This window comes from Orbicella faveolata, unplaced genomic scaffold (assembly GCF_042242905.1).
Source record: "Orbicella faveolata isolate gen_17 unplaced genomic scaffold, um_ofav_v1 contig_14, whole genome shotgun sequence".
Taxonomy (NCBI): domain Eukaryota; kingdom Metazoa; phylum Cnidaria; class Anthozoa; order Scleractinia; family Merulinidae; genus Orbicella; species Orbicella faveolata.
The window spans coordinates 20,687,138-20,715,000 of record NW_028301541.1 but is presented as its reverse complement, the minus strand read 5'-3'; the positions used below and the strand labels follow the sequence as shown (position 1 = coordinate 20,715,000).

At 39.8% G+C, this 27,863-nt stretch overlaps 2 protein-coding genes across 3 annotated transcripts; one reads left to right on the top strand and one right to left on the bottom strand.

Annotated features, from left to right (window-relative positions):
• Positions 1-912: 912 nt before the first annotated feature.
• LOC110043785 (coiled-coil domain-containing protein 24-like) lies at positions 913-22,153 on the top strand. Of its 2 annotated transcripts, none has more exons than XM_089287002.1 (10): positions 913-1,323; positions 2,239-2,299; positions 3,058-3,178; positions 5,534-5,598; positions 15,540-15,639; positions 16,963-17,049; positions 18,333-18,387; positions 19,211-19,283; positions 20,042-20,105; positions 20,841-22,153. In XM_089287002.1, the coding sequence occupies exons 1-10, from the start codon at positions 1,162-1,164 to the stop codon at positions 21,187-21,189; spliced, it is 1,137 nt and encodes a 378-aa protein (XP_089143128.1). In that variant the 5' UTR covers positions 913-1,161; the 3' UTR covers positions 21,190-22,153. The 2 variants fall into 2 exon arrangements, with proteins under 2 accessions (XP_089143128.1, XP_089143127.1); XM_089287001.1 differs by having other exon boundaries at positions 915-1,323; positions 15,537-15,639.
• On the bottom strand, positions 7,792-10,987 carry LOC110043788 (uncharacterized). The gene is made up of 2 exons (XM_020749298.2): positions 9,819-10,987; positions 7,792-9,096 (listed from the first exon to the last, which is right to left on the bottom strand). Exons 1-2 carry the CDS (start codon positions 10,891-10,893, stop codon positions 8,237-8,239), a joined length of 1,935 nt encoding a protein of 644 aa, XP_020604957.2. The 5' UTR covers positions 10,894-10,987; the 3' UTR covers positions 7,792-8,236.
• Positions 22,154-27,863: the final 5,710 nt, after the last annotated feature.

The window sequence follows — 27,863 nt, the reverse complement described above, 5'->3', positions numbered from 1 at the left end:
TTTTGCTGTGTAATGGAAAAGCTGTTAATCTTCAACATATGTGAAATTTAAAGTGGAGTAATGTACAGCTCATGTAAAAGAAGCATTCGTCGGAACACAACTTGGTCAGCGATATATGTAAGCTTACAGCGGAACATACCTAAACTCGACACTGTCTTACTTCACTCAAACTGGAGCAGCTTACGACGAAAATACTTAAGCAAAATTCCAACAGACGTAAACGCGTTGAGTTGTGGGCCAAAAACATGAAAAATTTCGGGAATTTCGGACGCCATTTCCCCCGCGCGACATCCGCAAAAATCCTCGCAGCATGTACGCGCGTGTGCCTCAGGCGATGGCGCAATTTGTTCTAAAAATAGAATTATTGTCCCATATCATGGGGACAACCCCAATACTAGAAATGGCGCGCGCTTGGGGGGGGGGGGGGGGGCCCGCGCGCTTACGGTCTCCGTCCCCGATTATGGCTCCTGGTTTCATCTGAGCTCATTACCATGTGCATTTGGTGGACGATCGGTCCACCAGCCGGTCGTCCTATTTTGAGCTGTTACACCGTCCTGACGAGACCCAACCAGGTCGAAACGGCTGTCCACGGTTGCAATTCTTGGCTTTCAGTTTGGACTCTATCATGTCGTTGTCCCGTTAAGCTTTGGCTGACCAGATCTATTACAGATCCTACGTATACCGGCAGCATTTTCGTCGAAAATTCGACAGGGCAAGGCTAGGCTCGACCTCTAGCCGCTGTTCGGGAAACTGAGACCAGACACGATCGAGCCTGGCCGAGGTCTAGGTAGTCTCCTCCGCAGCCGTTTTTGGGGATGTCACGCAACGCTCCCCCCAAAGAAACGGCTTTCTTCGGGGGGAGCGTTGCGTGACATCCCAAAAAACGGCTGCGGAGGAGACTAAGGTCTAGGGAGAAATTGCAGCCAAGCCTCTTCGGCTTGATACCTGGTTACCAAGTTTTTCTTGTCCAAGCAACAAACATGGCGTCCTTGACTTCACGAAAACGATGTTTTGGAAATCGTAGAGAAGCCACAAGAAGCCCACAATAAAAATATTATTTCTTTGAAATGAAGGTAAAATGTCAAAATTACACGGCCTCGAGTAGTCTTGTGAAGTTGCTATTTTAAGAGGCGCTTGAATGAAGATTGCTTATCAAGCTTGATGTCGGAAAGATCTTCAATGGAATGGCAACTTGAGGCGTTTGAAAGCAGGACGTCATTATGGAGACTAATTGAAGAGTTTGTACCTGAAAGTGAAAGACTAGAGATAAAAGAAGCTCTGGGAGAAGATTTAGTGGACGAGACCTTAGATTTGCAAAATGAGGTCAGTGGTTATTTTCGAAGTTGTACTATGTCTGACAAATTACATGCATGGATCGTCTAATATATACCGTGCGTGGATGGCAAAAATCAGGAAAGAAAATCGTTTAATCTTATTTTTATAGTAATCTTGACCACACATAGTCAACTGCAAGTTTTGTACATTTATGTATCAGATTATTTAAGCTAAAGAGGGAAACACAAAGATGTCTCGATCTATATTAAATATGTTTTGGTGAATTGAAAACTGAACTAAATGTAGAGCTGGAAATTCGGGATAGTGTTGGGACAGGTACAAAACACTGGTGACAGGTCACAGGTCACTTTGGTCAGGCTGAATAACATTCAGGTTTGCCTTTTTATGGTTAGCTCCAGTGGGTGAAGCTTACATTTCTGTTGACCTGTGACCTGCAAAATGCACTCTGTGTCTTTCACTTTGTACCTGCCGGTACATATAGTTCTGTTTTACTTTGATTTATTACAGACCCTTTTGTGTCTTTTATTTGCTTGTTCTCAGGTGGCTTATTAATCAGCAGTGGAACAATTTCAACATATATTGGGGCTTGAAAAAAACTTGAACTCCAGCTTGCCTTCGAGACAAGTAGTGGCTCTCAAATTTTGCTTGTCCTGTGCATTAGTCTTAGTTTGCTCTTTGATTGATTTAGTTGGTAGATGACTAGCCCGATCCCTTGCAAATCAGGCAAGTGAGATTGAAAAGTTACTTGCCCAGAAGGAAAATCTATTTGTCCCAGATGACTGGACAGCACTATTTTCAAGCCTTGATACACGGAAACTACAGAAGATTTTATCAGTACTCTTCAAGGACACGGCTATTTTAAACATTAGCAACTATTTTGTTGTTTCTACATATAAATAAATTGTTATTGAGACGCTAACCTTTGATGGCATTGTTATTTAGGCATCAACCCTGCTTGAAATCTGGCAAGACTATAGAGATGAAACAGACAGAGAAGAAAGAGGTGATGTTGGTCTTGTTTGAACAAAATATATAGTGAAAGCAATATCATTCATGGGCTATAGTTTTGACAGTTTTCTAAATGGATATGAAAGGAAGGAGAGAAAATGGAAAAGTAATTTCATTTGACACTGCCCCCCCCCCCCACCCCCCTTTCCAGTTTTGGTTTTAAGATAAGAATTTTAGTTTTCAGTGGCGAAATCAATATTTTACAAATGAGCGCAGCAGGTGAGAAAAATATTTCTTTTAAAACAGCAAAATGAAATTCATATCTTCTAGTCATTTTAATTATTTATTTATTCATTTATTTTGCACATCTTAAAACACAATTTTATCTCGTTTACATATAGATATAAATTTTTAGATATCTTTTAACCTTTTTACAATTGTAAATTTAGTTAGCATCGGGCAGGCGAAGAGCCACCCTGTGGATATACTGCCCGAAATGCCATTATTATTATTATTATTATTATTATTATTATTATTATTATTTTATTGTTATTATATGGACAACTGACTGTTTGCACAAACAACTGTGATAAGCAAGAAAATGACTTCACCAATACCCGTCCAAGTGAGGATATGGAAAATGTGCCACTTGGGTCCTGGATGTAGCTTTGTATGAATTTTATCAGTGGTGAGGTAGTTTCAAGTAAAACACTCACATTGATATACATGTGCATAATAAAACGTATTGACCGCTGGTTAGGTAGCTATATAGTTTTGTTGGTAACTAACCAATCTGTGTTTTTATTTCTTCAGAGCAAGCTCTGCAAAGACATTTAAACAGACTTCCAGAACCTCCAATGATACGAGAAAACCTCAAGAAGGAAATAAAAATGTTTGTGGAAATGCTGCACCAAAGAGCACGAGAGGAGGGCAGGTACGCTGTTGTAATTGTAATTTATTTGGTTACGATAACAGCAGAAATTCTCTGGCACTCATTTGCTAATTTTCATTGTCAATAAGTGGACAGGCACATGAATTTGTAATTTATGCGATGCAGCAATGATCAAGAGCAGACAATTTGTCAATTTGTTATCGGAAAAAACAAGTTGACGTTAGTTTTTCATGCATCTGTCCTGTTACTGACAGTGAATTTCGTCACAACATTGTCAAAGTAGACAATGTTATGAAGAAATTCATGATCAGTAACAGGACAGACGCACGAAAAACTGACGTCAATTTGTTAAATTGATTGCACAGGGCTGTTGTTAAGTTTTGAGTCAACTGTATCCTTGATCTTCACACCCGTAACAAACTTGTTACATGTACCTTTTGAGGGAATTGTATCAAATATAGTCCAGTTCACTCATAACATCACGGGCCCATCAAACATACTCAGCCGTAGCAGGTGTTATGGGCTATGGCCCTTATTGACAGCACTGTTACTGCCTGGATGCGACTTACAGAATCAGGCCGCTTGGAAGAAAACTGACCAATGAAAACTTGAAATGAGAACAGTGGTGAACTTGTTCATGTAATATCAAATATGAAAGACTGTGTTTTTGACACATTTCCAAACACCAACTGAAGAAGAGACCTGAAAATATGACTCTTAGCAGAGTATTTTTGATGATCTTGATTCTTTGGAAATGTGGTAAAACACAATCTTAAGTACGCTAAATATAATTATCTTCTCAATTGAAAGTTCAAACTAAAACTATATATTAAGGAGAAAAGAGAGAAAGAAAATCGTAAAGAATCTACACTAACTGAGATCAGTTATCCAAACTCTATCATGGTTATGTTTTCCTTTGTTTAAACTTGACAAATTATACTTAGTTTGAGACAAACAGATGACTGATGTTATTAATAAAGCATCCACTGACAACAGTTCTAAAACAAAATGTTAAAGCAAATCGCAGATACAATTGACTCTTCTATGCAGGCAGTCTCACTCCTTAACCCATCCTTGGCAACAGCTAATTAAGAAATAGAAAACATGTGCCGTATTTCTATCGAGTTATAGAAACACGAGTTGAAGTTTGGAAGAACGAGAAATGCTGTGGGAACATGAGCCGCAATCGAGTGCTTCCACAGCTTTTTCAAGTTCTCCCAAACTTTCACGAGTGTTTCTATAACTCGATAGAAACACGGAGAACATGTTTTCTATTTCTTTTAGAATACACTGCGACGAAAAAAAGGAAAACAACTTGTTAACTTTGATCATCAAAATGTCAATTCTCTTTGCTCGCAACATCACCACGTCGACAGCTTGTGGTAGTTCTGTGTTTCCATAGAGTTATGCAGTAGAAACAGAAATTTTAACCAATCAGCAGCATATTTTCTTAGTACTGTTTTCTAATCATGATTATGAATTAATTTTACTGGAGCAATTTAGCTAGAAACCAAAGCCTTGAGAACCAAGTGCAGTTTAAAATTTAGGTTTGTTTTTTCAACATCACTGGTTTGTTTACAAAAGATTGCCATTCTCCATTTCCAGTCAGTGCTTTAATTGGTTAACTTTGTTACAAGAGACCTAGTGCAAGTAGACATATAGACCACTAGTAGTCCCTCCTTCGCTTAGTCCGTATTGCATGATGCAAAAGAACACTGCAAGGAAAAAATGGCCACGTGAAATTCTTGCGGTTTTCTTGCACGTCACGCACTACAGACTAAGCAAAAGAGGGACGATTCCTACAGTAGTCTAGTAGACATACTGTAACAAAACATAGACAGTTGAGAGGGCCCATAAAATCAACTAATCCTGGAATGATGTATTGGCACAAAATATGTTGGGTGCTTCCCAAAAATTTATAGTTATTTTGTATCAGGGATCAAATGGATTAGGTATTTTCCAGGATATCAGTTGGAAACTGTGGAGTACTGTGCATAACTTTTTCGGCAGTCCTGTCTTTGCAGTGGGTAAATGTATGAAGTGAAGGTAAAGTCTGCACATGAGCCATGTGGCCCATCAGGCCAGAGCTTATCCCGGTTTCTGTAGCATGATGAGACTAGGAGTATTTCTATTCCCCCCTGGATGGGATGCTAGTCCAGTCCCGTCTTTACACTTGGTATGAGCCTTTGAAAATTTAAGTACAAAACACCTCCCCATTGGTGAACAGTCATGCCAGCTGGTTTGACAACTTGCTCGAGCAAATTTGAATTTAAAGGTGCGAGTTGTTTCGAGCAACTTGTCAATCAGTATTGGAATGTTGTATGTCAACAAAAGATAGTTCATCAAAAGAACATGTCGGTTGGCTGCAATCTCTTTTCTTTTGTTGTTTTTGTTAAGGAATTCACCCTCCATTCTGAGTAAAGAGGAATCCAGTTTAGTGGAGTATGTCTTTGACAACACAGGTAAGTCAAAATTTATTGAAAAGAAACAATTTAAGCTGGAAAAATATTGCCATTGCAATGCTCCAGTGTGGGCTGAATATACTGTCAGTAATGTCACTCAGGTTAGCCTGAATACAGTAATAGCCCACGTATAAGAACCTGGGTTTTAAGAACCTGTTAGGCTAAAATTTTCATTTTAAGCCCCCTCCACATAAGAACCTATTAAGGCTGACATTTTAAGTTAGGTTCTTATCAGTGGGGTTGCTGTAAAAGTGTATAGGTAGAAACTGCTGAATTAAGATCACCATCTATTTAAAAATAACGTGACATAACTTTTTTTTTTCTTTCAAGCTTAAGTACCATGTTGTATGTCTATTGTGTTTGCCATTCAAATAATTCCCCAAGTATTTGCAAGTACTGTACTCTGCTACAGTATCAAAGAAAGCTTTCTGACCATCTCCAACTCTGTGAGAATCACAAAATATTAAATGTAGAATATAAAAATATATCCCAATGAAATAAATAATTGTAAAATATGAAAACAACGTAAGCTCCCAATGAGCAATGCCTCAGCTTCTCAACATGAGTTGCTTTGTTATGTTTTGTTAATGACATATACTGTACCGGCACTGAACTGCCTATAGGCATTGCTCTATGGTACAAATAAATTATTTATACTGTATTATGAGATGATATTTATAATGTATATAGTATATTCAGATGAAATTCATATGAAAATATAAGAACCTATTTTAAGAACCTTGGTAGCCTAAATTTGCTTTAAGTACCATTTATATAAGAACCTATTTAGGCTAAATTGAAAACTTCAGGTTCTTATACGTGGGCTATTACTGTAGCACTCCAGTTACGTTGTTTATGGTCAGCTCCCAGTGATGGAAATGGTAACACAACACACTTAAACATTCTGCAGTCTGAAGCCTGCTTTCTACCCCTGGTCTGCACTTTGCAGACTGCAATCTGCAGTCCACGGTCTTTGTTTTACATTGACCCCTTTTAAAACCGGTAGAAATATAAACTGCTCAAAGTTTCCCTTGTGAAATGTTAACCATGGGAATAGTTAAATCTCATTGGCTCTTTCAAGGTGTTATTAAACAGTCAGAGTAACACATTATGAGTAACGGAGTAACAAGAAAATGAGTAACGGGTAAAAATTTTAGAGGGGCGATTTTTTATTACTGATATGTAAATAGTAACTACTTAACCAATTCACGAAGTAAGCCCAAAGAGTTATGGCTTCTCTAAGATGCTATTTAACTAAGCCGACAATCAGGTTCAGATATTATGTCAAATTTTCTCGTATTTTTTTTTATTGGTTTTTCTTTTCTCACTTTTGATTGGTTCTTATGATTTATTGGAGGAAAGATGTATAGATGACATCATTAACATTTTTTTTGGTCTTAACACTTTTTGTTTCTTTATCATACAACAATGTAATTACCATTCGTCTCTTCAGTATTTGACCACAGAAGACATCAAAATGTGGTAAGAACGTCAGTGATTCTCTCGGCTATCGCCTCGTGTGCCATAGTTTATTCTTAGCACATTTTGACGCCATCTGTGATTAATTATGACCACATGGAATGCATTTGGTTCCGTTAGAATCTGATTTAACTTGAAGGAAATAACTAGCTTGATTTCATACCGTATCCAAGACGGGAGGAAGGGGGGTTACTCCCAGAAAAATCAGTTGGAAGTGTGTGGCCCTCTTCCCAAAACCCTTACCCTATTAATGACCAAAATAGGTGACTTTTCCTACCCTATTTATGACCTGACCAAAAATTTGATACCCTATTTAAGACCTAACCCTAAATCAATACCCTGTTTCAGACCTGTCTTATAATTGGTTCCCCAATTCAGACCGATGTTGAAAACACTGTGAAGGCCTTTTGTCGATGGTGTCATCAATAATGATGAAAAAGCAGCTTGTTCTAAAAGCATACCAAATTCAAGACGAGAGAACAAAAGTCATACCCCAATTGAGACCAAAATGGCCAAAATCGATACCCTATTTATGACCAAAACGGCTAAAACCCCTACCCTTTGGGACTACACAGACCTATAAAGCCGGTAAAATGGAGTGCGCTCCTCGGGATTCCGTTTGACAAGAGAGCTTATTATGTAAAAGTTAGCGGTATAATGAGTGGTATTAACAAATTGATAAAAACGATGATATCCTCACATGTGAAGATACAATTTTTCATAACATTTTTTTATTGTCCCGTTAACTGGACTTAAATTTGTTGCTGTATGATCGAAACATCTTCTTTTCTTCTTTGGACGACTTTGGCAATCTTCGGATATCTGCGGAAAATGTTCGGAAACGTTCGTCTGGCCTTCGGACAAATTTTGGAAAATCTTCGGAAATCGCCACACGAAGACAAAATTAATTTCATATCCCCGCGCGGCCATGTAACGTGCCCTATGTAAATCATGATTACAAGACTGATGGGTTCATATCAAACCTTGGCACACGTTTTTCATCAGAGTTACATGCATTGCATTTTTTCTTCCGTTACATGATCGAGAAACAAGAGATTATCAATGTGGTAGCGATTGATTTAGCAATAATCTTGCGGTGATCGGTAGGCTGTTCAAAAACAGGCTTTAATCAATGGTGACCTTACTTCCTTCTGGCACTTCAAAAACGATCTGCAGTGTTCAGCATTTCTTTGGGGCCATAGAATTCACAATCTCTCCCCTTATTCGACCCGCAGTTCCTAAACCTACCACCTGTAGGACCTTTCTGGTAAAAACAGACAGCCATCTTTTTCCAGGATACGAACACTGTCTTTTCCTCTCCACAGCAAAGGTCGGGATAGTAACTTACAATCATCACATTGTCCGTTCCTGGCTTTGTGCAGTTATCCAAGCCTTTCCATCTTGGGACCCTCACATAGGTACTTCCTATCTCATATTCCGTTATCACTTGGATATTCCACGGCTTATTCGTCAACAACTGCTCAGGGTTAGTTACTCCAACAAAACTGTCTATAATTTTGTTAATTTTCCGATACTGTATTACCAGAGAGTTGTTTTCCTGTCCATCGGCGTCCTTGATCACACACTCATAAGGCCAGTCGTTTGGGTTGATGATCCTTTTGCTTAGCCAATCGGTAATGCCTGCCTCATCTTTGGTTATTTGCGTCAAAATTTCGTCCTCCAGCTTCAACTGGAGTGCACGACCTGGTTTTGATAGCGAAGCTTCCCTGAACACTTGCGCCATCTTCAAAAATTTGTGGAGTTTGGTCTTCAAAGCATTGTTGGCTCCATCATCAAGGCTGCTTTTGGAGCCCTTTGTAGCATCCAAAAGGCTGCGGTAAGTGAAGTAGGATTTCAAGCCTGCATAACCATAGTAAATTAACTCTTGTGCAAACTTCTGTACGAGATGTTTTTTGCTACGACAATAAGCCATCATGTAAGGGGTGAGAAGAGAGGTTGCTTCTACCAGTTCACCAAGTTCTACCCCATAGAGGTCCAAGAGACGGTTATCTACGAAATCTGAAAAGCAAGCGAAAATGAGTCTGCATTCGAGCCAAGTGGCCCATTAGGCCAGAGCTTATCCCGGTTTCTGTAACATGAAGCGACTAGGAGTATTTCTAATCCCCCCTGGATGGGATGCTAGTCCATCGCAGGGTTACCCCCAGCATTAAGTTCGCCGGTACCCATTTATATACCTGGGTGGAGAGAGGCACTGTGACAGTAAAGTGTCTTGCCTAAGAACACAACGCAATGTCACCGGCCAGGGGTCGAACCCGGAGCGCTTGATCCGGAGGCGGGCGCACTAAACGACCAAGAGGCCACTGCGTCTCCACAAGAATAGAACAGTGTTTGTGTATTTCAACAAAACTTGTGACTATTATGCTATTGTTTTTCATTTAATACGTTTTTTAGGGTTTTAACTAAATGTTCAAGATTCTTGCAATAGCTTGTAATAAAAGAGCGTTCTTTTCAAGAGAAGGCGTCTAACTGGCTACGGCTTAAAGGAGCTGCGTCACGATTTGTGCATCTTGAAAGTTTTATCCTAAATTTTTCAAGTTTGTCGTTTGTAATCCGTGTCAATCCTCTCCATCCTTGTTCCTTTATGGTTAATTATTATCGCTTTGGTGTAAACTATTATTTTTAGGTTTTCTTCAATTTAAAGGTAATTTTGTACTTGGCCAAAATAACTCAAAATGCCTTGACTAAACTCCTTTAAGCGATGTTCTTAGTTAAGGACTTACCGTATTGATATTGTCTCATAAACTGCTCTACCTCTGGCATTTGCGACAATTCTCTTGCTCCACAAACCGGTTTAGCCGAAATGGCATCTACCAAGGCACCATAATTTCTGATGGTATACCGTATCGCGCTAAGTTGATTTGCCATCGCTAACACTCCTCCTTTAGCCTCAATGAGACGGCCCAAGTCAGCTATGTCGGCCTGTATGTCAGTGAGTCGGTTGTTTATCTGTTTGAACTCGTCGTCCAAATATTTTGCTAGCTCATCAAATGGGTTTGGAGTCAGGAACGTTGTCGCGATGGTAGTGATTCCACTGAACACGCTAAACACGGGAGTTATAAAGCTGATGAACGATGTAGCTGTTTCAAACGCCGCTGCAAATGTGCCCAGTTTTTGCAGAGGGTTAGCTTTCCTGGCCTCTCTGTATTTTTGCCTTGCTGCAGTGATGCTACCAGCGCCCTCAACTAACCCAGCAGCAATAGTAGATGATGCCTGTAGCATATCGCCTATGATGCCGTATGTTGGAGGCTCGTTTTCCGGTGTTGTTTGTGACCCAGGTTTAATCTGGACGATTTGTTTCTTAAGGAGCAGGTCTTTTAGCTGCTCGGGACAAACAAAAAGTCTTGAAACATCAATTGAGACTCCTAACTGTTTGCAGGGTCGCTCTAAATCTTCGGGGGCCGAGGATGGACAAGTGTTCATGAAATCTGTTGGCTGATCTACCACAATTATCGTGTCAACGACAAGAGCATTGACACAAATTTGATTGGCTGTTGAAGTAACAGTCACAGATTTGATGGTTTTCTGCTCAGATTGGAACTGATATTCACTTCCTTGTAGTAAACTTGTCCCGGGTATTTTCTTCTCATAGTGTGACTTACTTCTAGTTCCACTGATCGTGACCTTCCTACTTTCGTCCTTTTGACCAACGATGTCGATGGTGATTTGGTTTTCTCCTTGTAAAGGATCACACAAATCAAGTGTTAAAGCTGACTGACAAGGAGAGACGGCTGAGGGAAAAGACCCATTCACGAAGACTAACAACAAAACAGACACGAGAAGATTTCCGTTAGCCATTCTTCCCTCGGTTTTCAGAACGATTTACTTGTGGTTTAAACTGCTCCAGCTAAATTGAAAGCGGTTACTTTTGAAATCTGATGTAAGCGTTGTAGCTACGTTCTTAAGTAATGACTTGATCAAGCTTTTCGAAAAGTAAACCAATTAAAATCGGCGCTACCGTGACCTGAAATGATTTCATTGACCGCCCTTTGTGGCATTACCTAACGTCGTGTTCTCTTCTGTCAATGGCCTCGATGCACTTGCACGGACAAATAGCTCAATTAAAACGGACGTTTTATCGATAGAGTAAATAGTTTTCGTTTCTTTAAAATGTGTGACTGCCATGTCTAAGTGTGAGTCGTTACATCTAAGCTTTCCGGGCCGTTTCCGGATTGAACAAAGATATGAATAGGCAAATAAATGCTTTCGAAAAATAACAAAACAAAAGAAAACATATGATGCTGCCGGGTGATCCTGGTATGACTTCAAGAACCCTCCTCTTAGTGCATTATTGATGAGAGACTTGAGCGCCGACGTTTTTGAGACACTAACGTCATCCGGAATGAAACAAAATGTTTCTTTTTCCTTTTGAATCCCTTTAAGCTGGCAAATTTTAACTTTGTTAATCAAACTAAATTTTGTATCAAAATGGTGTCAACGACCGCCTTTCGTACATTTGTCAATCACTGGATGGCACAGCAGGCGTTTTATCGATGGAGTAAAGGCGGTTTTCGATTGAAGAAGTCGAAGAAGTTATATATTTAGCACGAAACATCGTGTTTGTCACATTTCGGAACGCCACGAAGAGAGTCACTAATACTATGAGAGGCGGAGTATTTTTGACGAACTTGAAGGTGTTTGGACGTATGGCCAAGAACTGTCTTTAGTGTTCTCAATCGAAACTAAACTCAAGAAGAAAACAGATACTTACAATTGTAGAAATTTTTGCTAATTAAGATCAGATATCCAAACACCTTCACGGTCATGATTTCCTTTGTTTGAAATGGATGAAGTAATGTTCTCAAACTCATTAATAATTCATCAAGTTTAAACAAAGGAAATCATGACCGTGACGGTGTTTGGATATCTGATCTTAATTAGCATAGATTTTTACGATTTTAATTCTCCGTTTTCTCCTTCGTTTTAGTTTCCATATACCTCGAAGCTCGAAGCTCGAAGCTCGAAGCTCGAAGCTCGTCCAAAATACTCCGCTACACGTCGTATTTTCAACTCTCTTCTCGGTGTTTAGAAATGTGGTCAAACAGTGTCTTTTGTGTTTGATATATTACATGAGTTTGAGAAGGTATAGGAGAAAAAACTCAAGCTTTTCGTTCTCGGATTAAGACGATTAAGAAATGCTTGAACATTGCTAACTTTAATATACCTCTTTTTCTTTCATGAAAGGAAACGAATAAATTAAAATCAAGCATTCCCACTGAATAAAATAAGATAAGAAACTTTCTCATCGTCATCATCATCATCATAATCATCATCATAAGCTTTATTTATACACGGTATCAAATTCATACAAAATATGTTCTTCCATCGAGCGATGTCTACCCTAGATATAAAACTTACAATTTATAAGTAATCTACCACGAGCACTATTTCTACTAATTCAACTTATGCAACTTATAGTAGTAATAGTAACACTAATGCTAAAACTAAAACTAGTACTACTACTTGTCATATTTAATAAATATGATAAGTAGTAGTACTAGTGAAATTATAACAACTAGCGATTGCTATGTCGGCAAGGATTCTTCAAAGCCAATAAAAGTGGTCTGGGTTGTGGTTGTAGTTGGAAGGCTGTTCCATAGTGTAGCACCTCGATAGTGCAGGCTACGTTTTCCAGCCTCCGAGAGTGGTCTGGGAATAAAGAGATTATGAGCGGAGCCCCTCAAGTTATAGGTGTGAACTTGCGATGTTGTTTGAAAAAGTTCATGGAGGAGATGTGGAAAGTGATCATTGACCAACTTATAAATAGTAACCGCTAGCTGTTTAGTACGCCTTTTTTCAAGGTTATGTAGTAAACAGGAAGATGGCGTCATGTAATCAGAATTTGTTATTATGCGAGCAGCCCTATTTTGTAGCTTCTAGAGTCACAAAATATCTTGCTTGCCAGCCGTGTAAGCCAACTGGGAGCAATTGTACAATCCTATAATTTAGGAAGCGTTATTGTATAACATGTACATTAAATAGAAATAAGAAAACTAGTCAGTGGTAGTCGGTGATATAGAGAAATGCATTCGAGCAAAACGGGCGGGGTCTGTTTTACCAGTTAAATTCTGTCCTTCGGTAAGGTGAATTGTGTCATGAAAAAATCTTAAATGATCCGTTGAAGAGTTATCTCAGTACCTTTAAGGCTATAAGTCGGAAAAAATATCAGAAATTATAGTTGTGTCAAACTGGTACCTCTTGGGGTGAAAATGATTTTGAGCCGGACCCACAAAGGAAGATTGATATTAGTTTTGTGACAACAGCTTTTTGGGCTGCTTAAGTGGTTATCCTTGTTTACAGCAATCCAGAGGGAAACACGCTTACAGCGACGGAGTTTGTCAGACTCCTAGAGGTTTGGGGATCTATTACAGCAAAACAATCCAACGGGACGACAGAATACGCAGTTACTTGGCTCCAACAGTGGAGTTTAATCCAGTAACATACTCAGAACGTAACCAAAGAATATTTTACAAGGCAGGATTATTCAAGCCATAACAAGCGATCATGTAAGGCTACTAAAAAGACATAACTAAATATTATACATTATACATTTCAGAAGGCTCGATTGGTTAATGGGATTCATCGTTTGCAAGATTAATAACTTTCAAAAACAATACAGGTAGATAACAGTTTAACAAAAGACTATTGCAGGTAGCAATTACAGTCTAATGCTTGTTTACAGTTATGATCTGAGAGGACAGTTTACGGTTGCACAGACTAAACAACGGGCTAGACTGGACTGGAACATTAACTTGTAACTGGAAAACTAAACAAAATAATTTCTCTGATGGATTTCCTATTTTTAACAACAAAAGCTAATAAACAAATAAAACTTAATCATCGTTATTTCTCTCCTCACAGTTTTTTCATATTTCCGATTATTACTACCGTCAATTTTTAAGTGAATCCTCCCTTTCAGGGGTTGGGCAGAAGAACGTCTGTTGAAATCTTGAATTTGTGAAAAGGAAAAGTGACAACAAAAACGTTATTCTTTCCAAGAACAATTTATTAGTTTTAAACAATATGACAATCATTGTTGCTCTCGATATGTGTTAGAGTGTATTAAGAGATTTCATTACAATGGAAAATGAAGTCTTTACAGGTACTTTCATTATCTGTGAAATTTCTACTGATACGCCTCTTGAAAATAGCAACTGGTTCAAGCGATTTTACGAATCGCTTTAATTTGGACCAGATTACAGGACTCAGATAGGTTATGCTGTGTTTGCTGTATGAGACTGCTCAAAACTGGGGTAAAATAATATCTAAATTTCTAAGAAAATACTGAGTGTATTGAACTGGGAATATATTCGCAACATATAGTATAGCGAGGCGCCATTAAAAAAAAACCCAAAACGGCACATCTCTACCTAGGACAACAGTCTCTTCAATCCTTCCCTGGACGAGCCAACTCTTCACTAGCGTGCGAAAACAGCCGTCATTCTTCGCTCTCTCGGGCCGGGAGTGAAGTCGCAGGCTAATTCTTCACTGTTTCTTCGAAAAAGGTTGTCTCGGGGAGGCAGGCAAGTTGTCTCGTCTCAGCAGGTGGGGTAACCCTTGCCTGTCAGGCTAATAAAATACTTTTTTCCTCATAAGAACGCTTTGATTCGACCACGCGCGACGACTTGCGACTGAGTGCAGCCAGTACTCTCTTTATTTCTTGTAATTATTAGTTAAACAAAATGCCACGGTGTCACGGTTTGCCCATATTTCAGGCTTTAAAAAAGAAATGTGAAATTGAAGAATTGAATTTGACTCAGAAAAGGACACAGTGATGGAATGACTGAAAGAAACTCGAAGGTTTATGTCTACTCTGAAAACGGAATTAAATATTCGACCAGTGCGACCGTGAGGTGATAGATTACTTTACAGTGTCATGTACATGGAATGATATAGGCGGTAGTTGCATGAATCAAAAGCACAGCAAAATGCCTTGTCGCGTAATCAATAGAACGCAGTTCTCCAAAGTAGCAGTAAGCAAAAAACATCAACCCGGGAACTTAATTTGCTGACAGAAAAATGTTGACCGAGCGAGAAATAGATTATACCTTATTCTTATTCGGATCACTTCCCAATTAAACTTCACAAGCACGGGTTTGTTAACATTAAGCATCTACAAACGGTTACGTGTAGCAACCTCACGTAATATCTCGAACTAACTCTTTAATTTGGCCCCAGTAAAACACTTGAAAAAACGCACAAATCAAATTAAAATAAAACCCAACTTACCACAAAGGCTAAATTTGTTGTTTACCTACACATTTCACCGCCTCTTTATAACAAGTTCCTCATATTATTACAACCCAAGAAGCTCAAAAGCCAGCTTTCAAATTTTGACCAATATCTTCCACTTCCGCCGGAAATAGACGACGGGAAAATCACGAACTGCACTCGCTCCAGGCCGCGCGGTTAAATTAATTTCCATGCTCTTTTAACGACAGCAGCAAGACCCTCCAGCTCATCAAGTCGACCATCCACTGCGCATTCCTCCAGAGATGGAAGGCAAACTCCCCTGCGGGCTACGCCCAGCAGTGACGGCAGCAGGTAAGGGGATGAGCTATTCAGCTCAGTAGCTACAGTTCCTTGTTAGATTCTGCAACAAGACTGATATATAGAACAATAAGCTTGTGGTGTCATCATATCTACAAAACCTATCAGTGCCTACTGACATGTATGATGAGCTACCTGTGTCTGCAATTTCCACACTGTCCTTCCTACATACATACCTGCCTACATGTACTAAGTACATACCTACCTACTGAATGGCCAAACCGATTGACGTACCTACGTACCCCTCCTACCTACCTTCTTACCTACCTAACAACCTACCTACCTGCATGTACTTTCTCAGTGCCTAACTACCTACTGAATAACAAAAGTGACCGACCTACCTACCCTTCCACATGTACCTACATATCTCCCTCCTACCTACCTTCCTACCCAATGGCACCCCCATTCACCTACCTAACTACCTACCTAGCTTCCAACATGTACCTACTTACCCCCTACCTACCTTTCTACCTACCTACCTACCAACCTTTCCTCTCTACCTTCCTACCTTCCCATCAACTGACCAGTGCCTACCTACCCATTCACCTTCTTATTAACCAACTAACCTACCTACCTTTGCACATGTACCTACCTACCTCCTACCTACCTTCTTCCCTACCTACTTACCAACCTTTACTAACTACTTACGTAGCTACCTAACCCTACCTATCTTCCTGGCCGGTGCCTACACAACCATTCACCTTCCTACTTAATGGACTGACCACCTACCTTCCCACATGTACTTTTTTACCTACTTTCCAAGCTCTCCTAGCTACCCACCTTCTTACCTTCCTACTGACTGACCAGTGCCTACCCACCCATTTAACTTCTTACCTAGCGGACTGACCTACTTACCTTCCCACGTGTACCTACTTTCCTACTTACCAACCTTTCCTACCTACCTTACTACCTTCCTACTAACTGGCCAGTATTAGCCACCCATTCACCTACCTACCTACTGCCTATCTACCTACCAACCGATTGGTACCTACCCGCCCATTCAGCTACCTACCTACCTTCCTACTACTTATCTACCAACCAACTGACTGGTACTTACCTACCCATTCACCTACCTAGCTACATTTCTTCTACTTATCTACCAACCGACTGACTGGTACTTACCCACCCATTCACCTACCTGCCTTCCTACCTGCCTACCAAACAGTACTTACCCACCCATTCACCTACCATCCTACCTAACTATCTAACCAATCCACTCACTCATCAAACTCTTCCTATATCCTCTAGTCTGTTTGCCTGCCTGCCTGCCCACATGCGTTTGTTTATCATGACTAATGAACTTAACCTCTGTTTAAGGTGTACATCTTCTCTCAGCGATCATCTGGATTCCATGAATGACAAACTGAATGCACTTGAAATTGATAGAATTACTGATCATCTAAGGTATTGTTCCTCTACACAATGGAGCTACATTTTTCCAATTTATTTTATTTCAACTGAATGAAACTTCAATCAAGCTGTCAAGCAACCAGATGGCGTTGGAAATTTGAAATCTAATTGTTCAAATTCATATAACTTGTGCCTGTTTCGAATTTTTGACAATTTTTTTTTGAAAAGTGCAGATAAAAATAGTCATAAGTGGTTCGACATTGAAATGTTTTTTTTGCTGCTGGCTTTATTTGTCTTAGAGGAGTCTCGTGTCATCTTATTCCTCATTGTGCCCCGCAGGACACCTAAGAGGAGAGGCCAATAGCAAATTCAAGACTTTGTGAGTTGGTGGGACTAAAATCTTTGCAAAAGAAATAGAAGCTCCAAAATGGTGTTGCCAAAAAAGTTTGAGATCACAAGACCTGTGAACTTTGGCTTATATCTGAGGAGATGTAGATTTTTCAGTGAACTATTCAACACCCTCTGTAAGGCTAGCTAATGGTAAAGTAACTGATAAGCCATCAGCTCACAGGGGAGAGGGGGAAATCCCATGTGAAAAGGTTCGGGATGCTCATTGTCTCCCTTAGGGGTGTAAATCATAGATGTTGGCCTAACTTAGGTTGTTCAGGATGAAACACCGCTATTTTGAGCGAACAAGGTATCTTTTAGGGTTGCTCTTGAAGAAATAATTAAAAACTCTGTCATGTCCGTTTTAAAGTGGTATCTTTTAGGACTATAAAATGTTTAAGCAAGCAACTGGAACGATGATCTGGCTGATATACGTTGGATCAATAGTGATCTAATCGGCTTTACATATAAAATGAAGAATACAAAAGCAAACACTGACACGACGTAGGATGATTTTTTGAAGGTGTACTATATTTCGGCTGGCGAAACCAGCCTTCTTCAGGTACAATGAAAATTTTACATTGGGACGTGTTTTTGTGTCTATGTTTTTATGTTTTTATCACCTACATAAAAACACGTCCCAATGTAAAATTTTCATTGTACCTGAACAAGGCTGGTTTGGCCAGCCAAAATGTAGTACACCTTCAAAAAATCATCCTATGTTGTGTCGGTTTGTGCTTTTGTATTCTCTATCTTTTAGGGGCCAAATATAGCTTGTGCCATGCCAAGATAGGTCTTCTTTAGAGGTTTTAAACTTCAAAGTTTCCGACAAACATTCTTGACCTTCTCACATGGGAAACCCCCCCCCCCCCCCCTCTGCCCCAGCTATTGGCTACCTCTGACATAGGTCTGGAACAGACTTGGTCCCACCTTTCTTTTTGCTATATTAGGCAATTATTACTTGATGAAAAAGAAGGACTTCTGGGAGACATTGCCTTTTTGCAGGTATAGTAGCAGTTGTAAAGTATTGCACAAAGGTGTATTCAATTGGAAAAAGTGTGCCTGTGCACCCTTGACACTTTGTTTATCCAGGTAGATACTTCATAAATAACTTTTGTCATTGGTTATCTAGTCTAACCTTAAATGGAGCATTTTGATTTTTTCCCCAAAAACAGTCGAACCTCTCCCAACAGACACCTCCATAATAAGGACACCTCTATATTAAGGACAGCTAACTTAGTCCCAGAGATACCAACGTTCATATAATCTCTTCCTCTTTTATATGGCCATCTCTATGATATGGACACTCAGATCTGCCCCATTGGTGTCCGTGTTAGAGAGGTGTGACTGTATTCCAAATTCACCGTCATTGACTTCTTAGATGTACACTCATTATTGAAGAAGCTTGTGGTAGAAGGGAATAAGTAACGATTTTGGAAGTGTTTTTTTGTTTGGTCCAGATTAGCTTAATTTTTGCATGTGGCCTAAATAAATTGTTTTTTGTACCATAATTTCTTGTTGAAGAAATATTCTTGCAAGTCTGTGGACCAAACCGAAGTGTCAAAATCTGCAAATTGCGAAAAAAAAAAAAAAAAAAAGAAAGAAACTCGACCAGTATTTTGCCAAGTACGGTTCAAAAAAGCCAGCTAAAGAAGTTGAGGCTGAGTTGCCTTTTTTCTCAGTTTTGCAATTAAGAGGAGTAGTTGTTTTCAGGTTGTTGGTTCACCGCTAAAGCCTGTGTTTCAGGAAGGAAAGTCCGGTAGCTGTTCACAGTCTTTGTTGCTAGTGACTTACTACTATCTTAGTTGTCTGGTGTTCATTTTTTTAGGATTGTTTGATGGAAGAATCAGATTACAGGGACCAAATAACATCCCCTATAGAATCAGAACCATCACTAAAAGGTAATTACTAGATCCTCAACTGACAGGTAAATAAAGTATTATCTTCTTCCTCTTCTTCTGTGGCATTCGAGCTTTACATTTTGAACCAGACTTTTCAAACTCATTGATATTCCATCAAGTTTATACAAAGAAAATCATGACTGTGACGGTGTTTGGATATCTGATCTTAATTAGCATAGATTTTCACGATTTTATATCTCCGTTTTCTCCTTAGTTTCACTTTTAATTGAGACAAAATATCAAACACTCGAGACAGTGTTCGACCACATTTCCAAACACCTCGAACTGAAGTTCGTCAAACATACTCCGCTGCGCGTCGTATTTTCCACTTTCTTCTCGTTGTTTAAAAATGTGGTGAAACACAGTCTTTCGTGTTTGATATCTCACGTAACTAAACGATGAACAGTGACGTCAGTGAGTAATTAATGGATAATCCATGAGTAATCAACTGATCACTCATTAATTATTGGCTATGATCAATGAGTAATCAATGACCAAAAAAATGGGGTCAATCGATTACTCATCGTTGTCATTTATTATTCATTGATGCTATGGATTACTCGTCGATTACCTATTGATTACCCATTGATAATTGCGACGTGGTCAAATTCTCAAATGATTGCAAAATTTTCAATCAATATCTGTGAACATTTTTGTTCCAACAAATTTGTTCCAAGAGGCGTACGCCTTACAAAGTTGTTCCAACACATCCTAAGAGGGTCTACATTTTCACTGTCTGTTTTATTTTGCTATGGTAGACTTGCGTGATCTGGGGACGAAGCTTGAAAAAGAACTTCTCCACAATGTTACACCGTCAGCAAAGTAAGTCGATGAACAAGTGTTTTCTCCTTACAAGACCATAACACTGTTCAAAAAACAGGTGATGAGAATAAAGAAACTCATCAATTAGAGGATACTCCCATGATGTGCAGTTGAACCTCTCTAAGCTGACACTTAGTCACTCAGACTTTTTCAAAGTCCTTCGCGATTGTAAGTGGTCCTGTTGCGAAGGTCCTCTCCTCTACCTTACTCTCTTTACACCCCGGGTTTTGACACAAGCCAGGAAATTGTCAGGGAAAAGAATTGGTTTTAAAGTCATGCAGTTTTATTTCGAGTCAGGGAATATAACAAACACCTGATTAATTCAGACACCTTGCTACTTTGGATAGCGATTTTGGTCCTTAGCTTATACCCTCTTTGTAGCAGGGGACACCCTTAATAAAATGAGCAGCCACTCAGCTGTCTTCTACTTGAAATCCACAAATCTGATTGGTTTCTTCATCGTTCATCGTTTTCTTTTCGCTGATAGGCGTACTGAAACTGAAAATTTTTCTTACTTTTAGACTTAAAAATACCCGAAATTGTAGGCTTTGTGCTATAACCCTTTAGAGTGTACTAAAACAATTATACTACTCTCCCTCGTTTTCTATGAGCGATAGTTAACTCGGCTACGCCTCGTTGGCTCACAGAAAACTTAGGCCCCGTTAAATAGCGTTTTTTAAGTGTACACTATTGTAATTTCTAATCAAGAGTTACTTTTTTGATGCTCTGTTACAGGCAACCAAGACGAAGACTTTCCGAGTCAAAAAAGCAAGCTTCTTTCGAAGAAAAACCTTCACTCCACAACAGACGAATATCCACAGGAACAGAAGCTCACCCTCTACCCAGACCTCCATCGACTTCGCACGAACGTCATCACCACGGCATGGTACCGAATCGTACACTCACAAGTAAAAGTATTGACGGCAGCAGTCTTCCCAGGGGGAAGTTTTCTCCGTCCCCGCCTACATCTGCCAGTCAGAATAGGATTACACCTTCTCCACCCAGCTCGGCGAAAACCGGCCGGCCGAACTCGGCGACGAGGTTTCGGAAAATGGTCGTAGAATGTCGGAACAGCACAAGGTAGATCTTCGGATCGATACAACCGTGACGAAGAAATGAGTTTACACTGGATGAAAATACGACCACGAAGTTTTATCGGCGCTTCCTGTGAATTTACGTTCGTTTTTCGTCTTGGTACTCGAATGTTGATTGTTTGTGGTGTGTGAAGTTTTTTGAAGCGTTCGAAAACTTTGAACTGAAAATGAGATTCATTTCACAGTGTGTACTAGAAAATACAATCGTGGACAAAAGTCCTTGGGACACTGGTGTAATGCAACGAATTATCTTTACAACGGAAGTTTAAAAACGCGTTGCTGTTTCCCCTCCCCACCCAATTCCATGATGAAAATTAGGAGAAATTGCAGGTACTAGTTTTAAACAGTGTATGTGGGGTGGGAGAAGAGGTTAGGCAGGTGAAGTTGTATTCGCGTCTGGCGTGTGCGCAAAAGCACCAAAAGTACAAATTTGTCCTAAGACTTTTGTCCATAATTGTAGCTATGCAACAACTTCGAGTGGTATGCCATGGAAATCCCGAGAGTCACTCGTATTGTCTCGGTATATAAGCGACAAGTGTAATATTCTATGATATAGCACGCGAAAGTGTAGCATAACTATTTTTATACCATACCATAGAAAAACAGTGGCCAGCACAATCAATACAGTGCGTGATGGAAAGATTGTGTTATACCCTCGAATAGAAAACAACTTTACTGTATTCTGATTGGCTGTATTTTCTGTGGCATGGTATAAATCATGATAAAGGCACGAGTGCTTGAAGTAACCGTATGTTTCAAAGAGATTTTAACGTGTCCGCTTGAAATGGAAAATACTTTTATGTATTCCTGCCCTCTCAGGGGAGTGCGACATGCATTTTTGTCGCATTACACAGTATTCCGTGAAGTGTGTAATAATATTGTACGTAGGAAAAAAAACCTGTACATAACATGCTTTATTCACTGGGTATTTATTAAATTTTATTTTATTCACAATGCTGTGCGAAGCTGTGAAAGAGGGTCCGGATAGGCCAGGGATGTGCAAATGTCAGTTTTCAGTTAAGTAAGTGGCTGTTAATAATTAACTAAAGGTCTTAAATGGCCTAACCTCTCCTAATTGACCCCTTTTACAGAAAATATGCATATAGTTAAATACAAAACCCTTATTTTCTTAAAATTCTTTGTTTCCTACATATCATCAATTTACAAAACAAGCATCTCGATTTCTTCTAGTGAAAATTAACGGCCACATTTCATTGTACCTTTAAGGCTCTAAAGTGGTTTGACTCTTATCAAGTCATCATCAACAAAAGTGTCAGTGGCGAGCTATCTGGAGCGCGTGCTTTTACCTATGGTGTCCCACAGGGAATTCTTCTGGCCCCCTCCTTTTCTTGATTTAATCCTCCTTTTCCTGATTTAATTTTCAGTTTAATCAGCAATAAACACTCAAGTAGCTAACCTTCGTGAATGGCTAAATCTAAATATACTGAGCCTAAATGGGGGTCTAAATATTGCAATATTTAGACCCCCGTCGTCAGTAAGTGGACAGACCCATGAATTTGTAATTTATGCGATGTGGCAAAGAGCGAGAGCGGACAATTTGTTAAGTTGTTATCGTAAAAAGCAACTTGACTTGAGTTAGCCTGAATAGCACTCTGGTTACCTTGTTTACGGTCAGCTTCCAATGATAGACATGGTAACACAACACACTTAAAAAGTCTGCAGTCTGAAGCCTGCTTTTTACCCCTGGTCTACACTTTGTAGACTGCAATCTGCATTCCACAGTCTTTGTTTTACACTGACCCCTTTTAAAACCAGAAGAAGCAGTTTCCTTTGTGCAATGTTGAGCATGGGAATAGTTAAATTCCATTGGCTCCATCAAGGTGTTACTAAACATGTAGTAACGTATAACAAGTAACGAGTAACACAGTAACGAGAAAACGAGTACCGGGAAAAAATTTCAGAGGGTTGGTTTTTTTATTATTGATATATCAATAGTAACTACTTAACCAATTCACGAAGCAAAGCCAACGAGTCGTGGCTTTTCTACGATGCTATTGAATTGACATCAGGCTTACATAATATGGCGATTTTTTTTCCTATCCTTATTGGTTCTTACTTATGATTAATTGGAGGATAGACGTATGATGACGTCATTAACATTTTTTGTTTCCTTATTATATAACAATGTAATAACCTTACGTCTGTTCAGTATTTTACCACAGAAGACATCAAAATGTGGTAAGAACATCAGTGATACTCTCGGCTATCGCCTTATGTGTCACATTTTTGTTCTTAGCACATTTTGACGCCATCTGTAATCAATTACTGAACAGACGCACGACAACATGGAATGCATTTAGTTCGCTTAGAATCTGATTTAACATGAAAGGCAAAACTAGCTTGATTTCATACTGTATTCAAGGCCCGGGGGGTATTCCCAGAAAAATCAGGCGGGGGTGTGCGGCCCACCTCCCAAAACCCTTACACTAGTTAAGACCAAACTCTGTGACTTTCCTTACTCTATTTATGACCTGGCCAAAAATTTGATGCCTTATTTAAGACCTGACCCTAAATCAATACGCTGTTTCAGAGCTTTCTTATAATTAGTTTCCTAATTCAGACCGATGTTAAAGGCATTGTGAAGGGCTTTTGTCGATGGTCTCATCGTTAATGATGCAAAAGCAGCCTCTTCTACAAGCATACCAAATTCAGGAGAAGAGCGCAAAAACCACACCCTATTTAAGACCAAAATGGCCAAAATCGACCCCCTTTTAATGACCAAAACGGCTCAAAATCATACCTTTTGGGACCACACAAACCTGTAAAGTAATTTAAACTGAAATAATTTTTGGTGACATTTTTTTTTGTCTCTTTAACTATACTTTAATTTGTTGGTGTATGATCGAAACATCTTATCTTCTTTGGAGGTCTTCAGCAATCTTCGGTTATCTTCGGTAATCTTCGGAAACTGTTCGGAAACGTTCGTCTGGCCTTCGGACAAATTTTGGAAAATCTTCGGTAATCTTCGCAGAATCGCCACAAATGTCGTTATCTATCGTGAGTATTTTATATAATAAAAAGACAATTACATTGTCGCTTGGAGATACGAAATTTATTTATTTTTCAACGCTCGAAGACAAAATTAATTTCATATCCCCGCGCGGCCATGTAACGTGCCCTATGTAAATCATGATTACAAGACTGATGGGTTCATATCAAACCTTGGCACACGTTTTTCATCAGAGTTACATGCATTGCATTTTTTCTTCTACATGATCGAGAAACAAGAGATTATCAATGTGGTAGCGATTGATTTAGCAATAATCTTGCGGTGATCGGTAGGCTGTTCAAAAACAGGCTTTAATCAATCAATCAAAACGATCTGCAGTGTTCAGCATTTCTTTAGGGCCATAGAATTCACAATCTCTCCCCTCATTCGACCCGCAGTTCCTAAACCTACCACCTGTAGGACCTTTTTGGTAAAAACAGACAGCCATCTTTTTCCAGGATACGAACACTGTCTTTTCCTCTCCACAGCAAGGGTCGGGATAGTAACTTACTATCATCACGTTATCTGCTCCTGGCTTTGTGCATTGACCTAAGCGTTTCCCCCTTGGTGCCCTCACATAGGTACTTCCTATCTCATATTTCGTTCTCGCGGGGATTTCCCACGGCAAATTCGTCAACAACTCCTCAGGGCTAGTTATTCCAACCCAATGGCTTTTAATTTTGTTAATTTTCTGATACTGTATTACCAGAGAGTTCCTTTCCTGTCCATCGGAGCCCTTGATCACACACTCATAAGGCCAGTCGTTTAGGTTGATGATCCTTTTGCTCAGCCAATCAGTAATGCCTGCCTCATCTTTGGTTATTTGCGTTAAAATTTCATCCTCCAGCTTCAACCGGAGTGCACGACCTGGTTCTGATAACGAAGCTTCCCTAAACACTTCCGCCATCTTCGCAAATTTGTAGAGTTTGGTCATCAAAGCATTGTTCGCGTCATCATCAAGGCCTCTTTTCGAGCCCTTTGTTGCATCCAAAAGGCTGAGGTAAGTGAAGTGGGATTGCAGACCTGCATAACCATAGTAAATTAACTCTTGTGCAAACTTCTGTACGAGATGCTTTTTGCTACGACAATAAGCCATCATGTACGGTGTGAGAAGAGAGGTTGCTTCTACCAGTTCACCAAGCTCTACGCCGTAAAGATCCAAGAGACGGTTATCTACAAAATCTAAAAAGCAAACAAAAATGAGTCTGCATACAAGTCAAGTGGCCCATCAGGCCGAAGCTCATCTCGGTTTCTGCGGCAGCATGAAGCGACTAGGAATATTTCTACTCCCCCCTGGATGGGATGCTAGTCCATTGCAGGGTTACCCCCAGCATTAAATTCGCCGGTACCCATTTATACACCCGGGTGGAGAGAGAGGCACTGTGAGAGTAAAGTGTCTTGCTCAAGAACACAACACAATGTCCACGGCCAGGGCCCGAACCAGGACCGCTCGATCCGAAGATGAGCGTACTAACCATGAGGCTGCCGCGCCTCCACAAGAATAAAACATTGCTTGTTATTTCAACAAAACTTGTGACTAGCCCTATTACAACAATTATTTCTACGTAATACCTTTTTTATAGTTCGTGCCGGCATGACATAGGTTGAAATAAAAGAGCCTTCGTTGCAACAAAAGGCACCTAGCTGGCTACGGCTTAGACAAGCTACGTCACAGTTACGTTTGTGCATCTTGAAGGCTGTAGCCTAAATTTTTCAAGTTCGTCGTTTGTATTCCATATCACTCTTCTCCATCCTTAACCATCCTTGTTCCTTTATTACTTTTATCGCCTTGGTGTTTTTCTATTTAAATAAGCTATTATTTTCAAGTTTCCTTCAATTTAAAAGTACTTTTTTGAGGCCAAAATAGTTCAAAATGCCGAGACTAAGTTCCTTTAAGCGATGTTGTTAGTTAAGGACTCACCGTATTGATATTGTCTCATGAACTGCTCCACCTCTGGCGTTTGCGACAATTCTCTTGCTCCACAAACCGGTTTAGCCGAAATGGCATCTACCAAGGCACCATAATTTCTGATGGTATACCGTATCGCGCTAAGTTGATTTGCCATCGCTAACACTCCTCCTTTAGCCTCAATGAGACGGCCCAAGTCAGCTATGTCGGCCTGTATGTCAGTGAGTCGGTTGTTTATCTGTTTGAACTCGTCGTCCAAATATTTTGCTAGCTCATCAAATGGGTTTGGAGTCAGGAACGTTGTCGCGATGGTAGTGATTCCACTGAACACGCTAAACACAGGAGTTATAAAGCTGATGAACGATGTAGCTGTTTCAAACGCCGCTGCAAATGTGCCCAGTTTTTGCAATGGGTTAGCTTTCCTGGCCTCTCTGTATTTTTGCCTTGCTGCAGTGATGCTACCAGCGCCCTCAACTAACCCAGCAACAATGGTAGATGATGCTTGTAGCATATCGCCTATGATGCCGTATGTTGGAGGCTCGTTTTCCGGTGTTGTTTGTGACCCAGGTTTAATCTGGACGATTTGTTTCTTAAGGAGCAGGTCTTTTAGCTGCTCGGGACAAACAAAAAGTCTTGAAACATCAATTGAGACTCCTAACTGTTTGCAGGGTCGCTCTAAATCTTCGGGGGCCGAGGATGGACAAGTGTTCATGAAATCTGTTGGCTGATCTACCACAATTATCGTGTCAACGACAAGAGCATTGACACAAATTTGATTGGCTGTTGAAGTAACAGTCACAGACTTGATGGTTTTCTGCTCAGATTGGAACTGATATTCACTTCCTTGTAGTAAACTTGCCCCTGGTATTTTCTCCGCGTAGTGTGACTTACTTCCATCTCCATTGATCGTGACCTTCCTACTTTCGTCCTTTTGAGAAACGATGTCGATGGTGATTTGTTTTCCTCCTTGTAAAGGATCACACAAATCAAGTGTTAAAGCTGACTGACGAGTAGACAAAGTTGAGGGAAAAAACCCATTCACCAAGACTAACATCAAAACAGACACGAGAAGATTGCCGTTGGCCATTCTTCCCTCGGCTTTCAGAACGATCTACTTGTGGTTTAAACTGCTTCAAACTAAATTGGAAGCTGTTCTTTTGAAATCTGATGTAAGCGTTGTAGCTACGTTCTTTATTAATGACTTGTTCAAGCTTTTCGTAAAATAAACCAATTAAAATCGGCGCTGCCGTGACCTGAAATGGGTTCATTGACCGCCCTTCGTAGCATTACCTAACATGGTGTTCACTTCTGTCAATGGCTTCGATGCACTTTCATGGACTAATAGCTCAATAAAAACGGACGTTTTATCGATAGAGTGAATGCTTTTCGTTTCTTAAAATGTGTTGCGGCCATGTCCAAGTGCGAGTCGTTGCAGCCAAGCTTTCTGGGCTGTTTCCGGATTGAATAAAGATATGAAAAGGAATTTAAATGCTTTCGAAAAATAGTTAAACAACAAAAGAAAACAATGATTCTGGTATGACTTAAAGAACTCTCCTCTTAGTGCATTATTGATAAAGAAACTTAATTAAGCGCCGACGTCTTTGAGCCGCGAACGGCAGCCTGAATTAAAAAAAAAAAGTTTCTTTAGTTGTTGTTGTTGTTGTTGTTGCTCGACACGTAAACTTTTGAATCCCTTTAAGTTGGCAAATTTCAACTTTGTTAATCAAACTAAATTTTGTATCAAA